Source organism: Suricata suricatta, chromosome 12 (assembly GCF_006229205.1).
Source record: "Suricata suricatta isolate VVHF042 chromosome 12, meerkat_22Aug2017_6uvM2_HiC, whole genome shotgun sequence".
Taxonomy (NCBI): domain Eukaryota; kingdom Metazoa; phylum Chordata; class Mammalia; order Carnivora; family Herpestidae; genus Suricata; species Suricata suricatta.
The window spans coordinates 85113554-85124138 of NC_043711.1; the positions used below are offsets into that span (position 1 = coordinate 85113554).

At 49.1% G+C, this 10585-nt stretch overlaps 1 protein-coding gene across 1 annotated transcript; it reads right to left on the minus strand.

Moving 5' to 3' along the window:
• Positions 1–597: 597 nt before the first annotated feature.
• Positions 598–10086, minus strand: GHRH (growth hormone releasing hormone). The gene is made up of 5 exons (XM_029919098.1): positions 10025–10086; positions 4210–4310; positions 3778–3882; positions 2256–2375; positions 598–681 (listed from the first exon to the last, which is right to left on the minus strand). Exons 1-5 carry the CDS (start codon positions 10049–10051, stop codon positions 666–668), a joined length of 369 nt encoding a protein of 122 aa, XP_029774958.1. The 5' UTR covers positions 10052–10086; the 3' UTR covers positions 598–665.
• Positions 10087–10585: the final 499 nt, after the last annotated feature.

Genomic DNA, 10585 nt, shown 5'->3' on the forward strand with positions numbered 1-10585 from the left:
ATCTGACATTTCTTTATTTACTTGTTTTTATTATTCTTCCCCTTGATTAGAATATAAGGTCTAGGAGACCAGGTGCTTTGCCTGTTTGCTCACAGTTGTATTCCCAGTGCCTAGAACAGTGCCTGGCACATAGTGGATACTCTATAAATATTTGTTGAAGGAATAAATGATATTGCTCGTGGATGACCAAGTCACCAGTGGATGAAGGATAACGCCCCGAGTGGATGGATGTGGTTAAGAGCCTGGATCTGCACTGGCCTGCCCGGGTTTGAATCCCTGTACTCTCACTTGTCAGTGGTGACCTTGGCAGTTCAGTTACCTCTTCTGCGCCTCAGTGCTTTGTCTGTGAGATAAAGATATTGATACCTCCCACTAGGCTGTGTGAGGAGCATATGAGATTCAATGCATGAGGTTTCCTGGCTGGCACTGCACGTCCTTGGTAAATGTGAGCTATTTTTGTAGAATACCTTGTAATATCTCTTTGGGAAATGTAACTGTGTAAATCATGTAAAAAATTAGGCGGAACATAAAAGGAAATTAGATGCAGAACAGTATGGGGGAATTTTATTGTATTTATGAAGGAAAAAGTAGGTCAGAAATTAAATAGGATTAACTGGATGCAGTCATGTTTTGGCTGCAGGTAGCATAAAACACAGGTGGGATCTTCATCCTTGGGAATTCCTGTTGCAGAAAGAAAGATAAAGCTCAACTAGGGAGACCGAAGCAAGGGTGAGTTTGGGCAAGACACCTGGAACGAAGGTGACAGGAGCTCTGATGCAGGGCTAGCTGTTGGGGTTCCAGAAGAGGCAACGTGGGATGAAGGGAAGGATCTCATGGGTTCCAACCCCGCGAACGTCAGTCTTGGCTCCAGCTCTGCTAACCTGCTCCTGCGGAGATCTGGGACCGTTTCTTCCTCTTGAAGCAGTCGCCTCAATCCCCAGACAGGATTAGATTAGGTTCTTCCTTCCAGCATTTATGCTCAACCACACCCCTTACATCTCCTACCATTTATCACAGATTAAATAATCCACTCTTTGGGTACTTGCTTAATTTCTGTCTGCCTCGCTGCGTCAGTGAAATCCACGAGAGCAGGGACCACTGTTGTCCTATTCACTGCTGTCCTCTCAGCCCAGAGCCTGGCACGTAGTAGTCATGGGACACTTTTTCCAGGGAGAGGAGGAGAGATAATTCTGAATGCCATTAAATGGGCATAAAGTGTGGTGGGTGCATAGATGTGCCATCTTCCAAATCATTCTACTCTAAGGTCTAAGAACTCATTCTTCTGTTCTGTGTCCTCTTGCCCATCAGGACGTCCTGGGATTCACAACCCATAAGCTGGAGGGGGAACAATGTCTGAAGCCGCCTCCAGGCCCCTTCCTGCCTGTTCTGTGACTTTGAGCTCTGCGACTGTCCCTGGCTTTTATCCTGCAGGGACAAAGCCTGCATTCTTAGGACTTGGCTCTTCTTGGGGCCACTCCACCCTATCCCACTGGGGCCTGGTGGGAGCCTTAAAGCAGGTGAATGGTGACTCAGTCCCAGCATGGGCGGCCTGGGGGAGACATTATTCTTCGATTTCTAGTCTTAGAATCCTTAGAGGTGATTGGAACCCCTCCTCCCCTCACAAAAGGGGAAACAAGGAAGGCAACTTGCTGTGTGTGCCACCCAAGCTGGCTCTCGCCTCTCCTGCAGCCTGCCCATCTGCCTGCTGCTTGTGTCTCCACAGGGCTGTGGTTGGTGAGATCTCAGGACTCTTGGTGTCTAATTAGGTTTGGAAGAAGGTGAGGGAGCACATGGAGAGCTCTGCTGGGAATGGATTTGCTTAATAGGCTCGTCCAGAAGTGACTGGCAGAGCCATGCTGGGACATGTTTGTGCTCACAGTTAAAATCAGGCTCAAAAATACAGCAGAGTCTCTCCACAAACAGTTGTGTCGTCCCTGGGGGATGATGTCTGTGAAGTGGAACTCCGTGTGAAGAAGGGAAGCAAATAGGTCTTGGATCTGGCCTTCAAGTCCCTGACTTGGGGCCAGCTGCTGCCCCCTATTTCCTTAAGTTTCCCTCTTCTGTAAACCAAGACCACACCCTGACCTTCCCTGATACCCAGGGGAATATGAGGGTCCCAGTTTGCTTAGCAGAGCCACGTGCCTTTGGAGAGGAGGAAATTCTTTCCTTTTCCTGACAACCCATGGGGAAGGAAGCCTGCGAGGTCCCTAACTACACACATGTGTGTGTACATGCGCGCACACACACATTCCTACCTGTGCTGCTGCAGCAGGGCCACCAGGATGCCGTCCAATGCCACCTCCTTCTGGCCTGCCCACACGCTGTCCACCTGACGGCCAAGCCGTACCTTTGCTCCTAGCTCCTGGCTTCTCTCTCTGTTAGATTAGAAAAAGAGCAGAAGTTGAGGTCACTATTTGGGTAGGATGTGGAGAAGCCTGGGAAAGGTCAGGGCAACATGAGCAGAACAGGTGTGTCCTTAAACCTATTCCAATATCTGCTGTGGATGCTTCTACCCCAACCGAATTCGATTCAGCAACACTTAGGAAGGCGTTTGATCTAGTAGTGAAAAGTAGAGGCTGTGAAAAACAGATTTGCAAAATACCTCCCCAAGGATTACTTATTAATTACAAAGGGAGAATGTTAACTTTACAGAGGAGAAACCTGGAAGACGTCATGTTAACTACGTGATTAAAGTTACCATAACCAGTAATGGGAGGAATTGACATCATGTGCCTCCTGATATAATGCACCAAGAAGGAACAATATCACTGCTATGAACACATAACCTGAATCTAATCATGAGGAAGCATCAGACAAATCCAATATTAGAGACGTAGGGACTTTCTATAAATAATAATAGACCTTTACTAATAAAAAATGTCAATGTTATGAAAGACTGAAGAACAGTTCCAGATTAAAAGAAATTAAAGAGACATGGCAATTAAATGCAACCCATACCTGGATTGGATCTTGGATCAGGAAAATTAAAAATTGCTATAAAAGACATTTTGGGAAAACCAGTGAAATGTGACTGTATACACCAAGTGATAATTACACTGTGATTATATCAAAGAACATCCTGTTGTTAGCTGTTCGGAGACATCGTGCAGAGCTATTTAAGGGCAAACGGGTGTGATGACCACAGTTTATACTCTCAAATGGTTCAACAAAGTAATGACACAGAGTACGTGCGTTTGTGTGTATGTAAGCAAATATGATAAAATATTAGTAATTGCTGAAGATAGGGAAAAAGGATGTGGAAGTCCACTGCATTATTGTTGCAGCTTTTCTGTATGCACCAAACTTTTTCAAAATAAAAAATGTACAGGCTCTGATGTAGGCTCTTTGGATCCTAGCTCTCTGGTGTGTGTCCTTTAGAAGCTATTAACTGCCCTGTAAGGTGGGAGTGAACAGTATCTACTTTGTAGGGTTGTTACAGGTAAGAAACCAGGAGCAATGGCTAATACTACCAAGGGCTCCTTGCAAGCCCAGCACCGTCCTGAATGTAGATAAATGTCCCAGGGCAGAGCCTCTGCGTCCAACATGAATCACGATCAGATGGTAACTACTGGTGTTATTACTGTTGGAGCCTAACAAGGGGAGAAGTGCACATGATCCAACGATCATGTCATGAGAGGTAAGCTGAGGCTTCGCATTAGGGCATTTCTGCTATGGCAAATCCAGAAATGAAGATGCTGTGTCAGGGAAGGGAAAGAAGTCCCTCCAAACTCTGATGCTTAGAAGTATGGAAAAACAGTCGCTAGACCTTCTGCTTACCCCTGCTGCCTGCTCATGATGTCCTGCAGGAGCTTGCGGGCAGACAGCTGGCCCAGCACCTTCCGGTAGCTGTTGGTGAAGATGGCGTCTGCATAGCGAGGCATCCTATGTGGAAGGAGTCAGAGGTCAAAGGGCCGGGTAGCAGGGCCAGGTGAGGAAACGGGGGGGGGGGGGGTACTCACCATGTCCCTGTAATGTCCTTCTGCTTTTTGCCCAACTCAGCCCCAGAGAGGGTAGGATTCATGGCGGGTAGGCTTCTCTGGGACTCAAGATCTGCCCCTCTCCCAAAGATAGGCAGTGGGGGGCTGCCTGAGGAGATGGATGGGGGCCAGCTTAGGGCTCTATTCTGCATGTCCTACATCATCCCCCACCAGGTTGCAGGGATGGTTTGGGGACATTGGGTGTCTAGGCCCTGGTGGCAGGACTGCTCACCTGAGGGACAGGGGTGGTGGGGAGCAGTGGGAGCCACTGCCGAGGGTGAGGATCACCAGGAAGAACACCCAGAGCGGCATCCTTTGCCCCTGCGGTGGCTCCTAGAAAACAGCAGAAGGAGAAGGTCAACTGTAGCCATAGCCACAAGGATGCCCTTTGCTGGCTAGGCCCAACCCTGGGCTTGGCTCTATGCAAGCCTTAGTCCTTGTTGTTTGGAAGTGGTGAGGTAGGAAAAAGAATCCTGACTCTGGAAGTCAGACAGACTTAGGTTCAAGCCCTGCTTTTGCCAGTCACAAGCTTTGACTTCATTTTCTGCATCTGTAAAATGGGCATGATAAGCTACCCTGCTGATCCCATAGTGTTGAATGGAAAACTAATGATATTGGTGGAACTGCCCCTTGCTCTAAGGCATTCTTTGTGGGTTTCAGGCCTCAACAAGGGTTAGGGGGGGTACCTTCCCCTAACCTCCTAAGTCACCCCACCCACTGTGGCATTTGACCTCAGTGAGCAAGGCCAACAGCTCAGGCTCTGAGTCAGACAAACCTCAGTTCATATCTGGGCTCCACCATCACCAGCTGTGTGTCCTCGGACATGTGGCTTCTCCTTTCTGGGCCTCAGTTTCTCTAGCCATAAAATGGGGTCTGTACTATATACTGACTGACTGACTGCACAGGGTCCTTGTGAGGCTGAGATGAAAGTCACTTGGCAGATGAGGAATTCTCCCAAACATTTTTGCTGCGATGACCTCAAATCAGAACTCTCTGAAGTGGGGCAGGCTCTCATCCTGTTTGGTTCTGCGTGAAGTCAGAGCAAAGGGAAATCTATGCTTCTCGCTCCAGACATTTCAGTTTTGCTGAAGGGTTTTAGCCTTGGAAGAGACCAGGGAGCCTGGGGAGCCAGTGCTGCAGAATCATCTAATAGATCATGTAATTACCCTTAATTGGGGCCTGCTGACACCGTGCTCCGCAATTAGGGGAAGAACAGGCAACGGGAGAAAGAGCCCACCTCGGTGGGGGAGGAGCCTTCATGGTCAACCCAGACCTGACCGGTGCAGAAGCAGGGGTGAGTCAGCTACCTAGAAATTGGGTCTCCCCACCTTTTATGCTCCCCTCAGTAGAATATCCATTCCATCGGGCGACAGGCCCATGAAGGTACCCAGCCAGCCCAGAGAGGGGCAGGAATCCATCCTACCCCACCTCACCCCTTCTTCCGTGTTCTCTCTCATCCCATTGAAGAGTGATTTCCAGCAGGCAGGGCCAGCACTGGCGGGATCCACCTTGCTTTTCTGGTCTTGCCCATCCTCTTAGGGCATCGCCTCCCTTTTACCAGACACCAAGGTCTTGGCTAACCTACAGAACATCTGCAGAGCTGGCTTAGAGCAACTTGAGACTTGACACCTCCAGAGCAGGAGGGAGCAGCCCTCCAGGCTTCACTCTGTCTCCCCGGACCAACAATCCTCAGTTCCTGCTCAAATGCTCTCTGCCGGTGAGTGGCAGGGAGCTCACTACCTCCAAGCCAGCATGTGCTATTTCCAGGCAGCTCTTCTTGTTAGGAAAGTTTTCTCATCTTGTCAAGTGCGAAAAGACACGGTAAGCTTCTACTCGTCTGGTAAGGACTAGAGGAAAGATGAGAACAGGGCATTTGCCATGCCCCCGCCGCCCCAGCTTTGACATCTACCTACTATGCCACCCACAGCTTCTACACCTTAATCCATAGGACAGAGTTTTGCATCTGACTTAAGCCTTTGTTCCCCAGACCAAGGATCTCAGTCTTCTGTCTTCTTTGTCACATCTGGCCCTCCTCCCGGTCCTGTTCCAGGCTGCCTGTCTAGCAATGGAATTTCCTAAGCAGGGAGTTCTTTGGAGGGAAGGAGGGCCCCTTGACGTGAGTCCTCTTTTTTCTGTCTCCTGGCTTGACTTTCTTGCCTTCTTTGCTGCTGGTCTTTAAAATATTTTTAAATGTTCATTTATGTATTTTGAGAGAGAGAGAGAGAGAGAGAGAGTAGGGGAGGGGTAGAGAGAGGGAGATAGAATCCTAAGCAGACTCTGCACCATCAGCGTAGAGCCTGACATGGGGTTTGAACCCATGAACCCTGAGATCATGACCTGAGCTGAAACCAAGAGTCAGACGCTCACCTGAGCCACCCAGATGCGGGAACTGATCTTTTAAAGACCTGGGCACATCCAGGCCCCTAATCATTTCATCCCCCTGCTCAGAAGCCCTTGGTTGCCCACTCCCTCTAAAGCGAAGTCCAAACCCCTGCTCTTGGATGAAGTTCTCCCTTGGCATCCCCACTTCCCGCCCCTTCTCCTGCGTCCCGCAGCCCCTGTGCCCCCCTGGCCTGCACAACCCACCCTCACGCTAGCGCTCTGGAGCAGGTATCACGGTCTTCATTTTACAGCTGAGGAAACGAGCCCAGAGAGGACAAGGACCTTTTTTCCATGGTCCTCCATCAAATTAGTTTCTGAGTGGGCACTTCAGAATGGGTCCCAGAGTTCCCAGGCCAGCAGGCCCCTCCCGCTCCTTGGGGCAGCCTCCCAGATACAATACCCTATTCACCGCGCTCCCTATTCAGCTCCCTATTCATGCACAGGCGCTGCAGAATTCGTCACCTGCACATGGGAAGTGGTGCTGAAACATGGAGAGCTTTTGCTCTTTGTCACTAGGTCTCCAGGGAAATACAGAAAAAGGGACACAAACAGGAATGCCTGCGTGGTTGGCCTCTTTCTATGCACATGCAGTGGTTTGGGGGAGTTGAAAATAACCTAATACGAGGGCAGACTTTGGAGGGCAAGTCATAGTAAGTTCTGTAACCCCCAGCTTCTTTGGCATCAGGCTGAGCAACTGTATGGTTTGGTCAACCAAGAGGCACCACTTGTCACAAACCATGCGTCCCAGGGATGGGTCAAGACACCACTGCAACCTCTAGGCTGTGAGAACCCAATCTGTGGGGTTGTAAAATTCCGCTGGACAAAGTTGGGAAGCAGCAAGAATTCTCTCGCTTATGGTCCGATGAGAATAGAGGTTGTATGGCGAAGGATAAAATAGCTATTGACAGACATATTCCATGCAAGCAGTCTACAGAGACAGAATTCCACTGAATTAAGTGTCGTACAAATCCAACAGCATCCACAACAATTCCTTGATAGCTCCCAAGATATGTTAAGGTTTATCATCTATCCTTATGAGTATCAGTTAGCTTTCTGCAGTGTTGACAAGTGAATTCTGTGGTTAGATCTAATTGAGATCATCTGGATTCAGGGTAAATGGACACTTGATCGACATTAGTCCACACCTCTTGCCAGCCTCCAGATCTACCTTCAGCTAACGACAGAGGTCAGGTCTCATGCCGAACTAGCAAGGCCACTTTTGAACACGTAGGAAGAAAATCTTTTACCTTTCTTTTTTATAAGTTAACTTATTTACTTTGAGAGAGAAAGTGCGAGCAGGGGCGGGGCAGGGGGTGGGGGGAGAGAGAGAGAATCTCAAGCATGTTTTGCCCTGACAGTGTAGAGCCTCATTTGGGGCTCCAACTCCATGAACCATGAGATCATGACCTGAGCCAAAACCAAGAGTCAGATGCTAAACCAACATAGCCACCCAGGTGCCCCTCTTTTACCTTTCTTAAACATTCTGCTTTGTAATTTAAGAACGCTGAAATACTGATGTCCTGATGCAGTTTATAAACTGTTTCAGCAATAGCGTTCCACATTGAAAGAGATCTAAGTTATTAATGAGGAAGCATCTTGAATTGTCACTCACAAGAGGGACACCCCCTCCTTCCAGAAAGGGTTTGATGCAGCTTGTGGTGAAAAACACAAATACTTTGGGACCATCAAAGCATGGATCAAGAGACAAGCATGGGGGTAATGGAGTGTTCCAGGGGCAGATAATTGTGTCTGAAACCTCAAATAAGGAGCGCAGCTGCAATTGAGCAAGAGAGAAGAATGTTATCAATTTCCAGGCAATTATGTTGAATGAGTTCAGAGTGGTAGAGAGGTGGTATTGATTTGCACAGCCACTTGGCTCCTTCCCGATCCATGGCAGAACCCCACTGTTGATGGGAGAATTTAGCCAGCTCATGTCTTGCCCCAGACACCCAGGAAGGAGTGCTGAGACTTCATCCATCCCCTGACAGACCTCCAGAACGTATCTGTCTGCCTGCCCCTCCTCCACGGTTGAGATGCAGTGTATCCAAGACAACCTCAACACGGCACCAACCGCCCAAAGCATGTTCCAGAGCCCCGAACAGGGGCCTGAATGTACTCACTAGTCCACAGGTGATGAGGATGATGGTGGGCCTCTTTGACTTGGTGTCTCTGAGTTGGTGAGAAGGTCAAGCGTCTTGGCCCCATCCAGCCCAGCCCCCAGGACCACCCCCTCTCACCTCCGATATGGCGGATGTCCCCTCTTCTATGAGGCGCTGCTCCAGCCGCCTGGACTGGGGCTCGGTGTTTGCTGGGCGGCTGCGTGGCGCTCCCATCATTTATACCTTCATTTTCCTAAGCGTCGCCAGCGTCAGAGAGTCAATTACCCATAAGTCAACCAAAGGACCGTTTTTAGCATCACACTGACAAACCCTGATAGGGGAAAGAGGTTTCCCCCTTGCAGATGAAGACCTGTATGGAACTTTCCCTTTACGGACAGAGCACCAAGTTATGATATTATTCCGAGGGGAATAGAGAATGTAATACCGCTTCTCCAGTAATTGGAGTAATCATAACAGTGAAACACCAAAGGTTCATTTACTCTCTGAGTTAAACGTGCCTTTTAAAAAGTTGATATGATTTTGTTTTGTCCATGTGCAACTTTATCTCACTTTCCGGTAGTCCACTTATTACAGATGTGTTTTTGTCTCCTTAGCACAGCGTTGTATGCTCTCTCTCTTGTCCAATTACCAAGATTTCCCCCTATTCGATTTACATCTGCTGCGGTCATAGGCCAGCTAGCCCAGGGAGCACCTGTTCTCACGTGTCAAGGCAGCCAAACACGGAAGGAGATGGAAAACCTTGGGAGGGTTGTTGTGTTTCCAGATTTTACTAGCCGGTAGCTAGAGTCCTCAAGAATGGCCTAAAACCGTGTGAGTCAGAAACTCCCGTTTCCCACATGGCTGTTGTGGGGGAGTAGAATGAGCCATAAGCTTCGAGTCCAGAGCCCTGCCTGCCCCTCCTGTGTCTGTGAGTCACGACCTCTGTGACCCTCAGCAAGTTACTTCTGCCCTCCAGATCTCAGTTTCTAAACTTGGAAAAGTGAGGGCTGCCAGAGAATAGCAGCTTTCAAACTTAAAAAAAAAAAAAGTGGCATAGAACTTTCTTCAGGAATCTTCTATGGAAATGCAATATATAAATCAGATTTAAAGCAGGAAACCGCTCTGGTTGAAGAGTGGGGAGTGAAGACTCCTTTTGGCTGCCCCTGGGGCACCTCCACGGGCCACAGAACCAGTAGTTTCTGAAAGAACCTCTTAGCAATGATATGCTGTGAGCCTTCTTCGTAGCCTGCACGGAGCCATGTTCTTGGCACAGAGCACACATGGGGTGTTTCCCACGGAAGCAGGGACTGAGTGGCTTGTCACCGTGCCAGCCTGGACACAAAGTGGTCAGGTCAGGCCAGGTCCCCAGGGACTAAGAGAGGGCAGATGGGGCATTTGGGAGCCCCCTGGGCCATAGATTCTCAAACACTCAGGAGATGTGAGGTTATCTCACGCTCAGGAGGTGGGGACCACCTAGAGCTGAAAACCCACAGCAGACACCAGGCCAGAGTGCAGATGGAAGACATGTAGAATTGACTGGAGAAGCCATGGGGATCAGAATCCTACCTTAGCTGAAGCTCTGTTGCCAAGCATTGTGCTGAGGACTTCATGCCTCTTCTCAGTTTTCTCATCTGTAAGAGGAGAGCGATAGGGCTCAACTCAGGAGGCTGCTGGGTGAGGATTAAATGTGCCAGTGCAGGGGCAGTGGAGTGTCCGCCTTCAGCTCAGGTCATGATCTCACGGTTCGTGGGTTCGAGCCCCACGTCACGTTCTGTGCTGACAGCTCAGAGCCAGGAGCCTGCTTCACATTCTGTGTCTCCCTCTCTCTCTGACCCTCCCCTGCTCATGCTCCGTCTCTCTCGCTCTCTCAAAAATAAATAAAAACATAAAAAAAATTTTTTTAATGTACCAGTGCATAAGGTACAAGCCTGCTGTAGAGTAAGTCTCAAAAATTAGCTCTCACTTACCACTGTTAGTTACTATTGGAGTTGTAACAAGCGAGAAAACAGAGGCACAGAGAGGTTATGCACTTATCCACAGTCACACAGCTGGACAGCGGTAGAGCCAGGACTCCAACAAACATTTCTGACTCCCAGATCCAGAGCCCCACACCAGGCTAACGTTCTC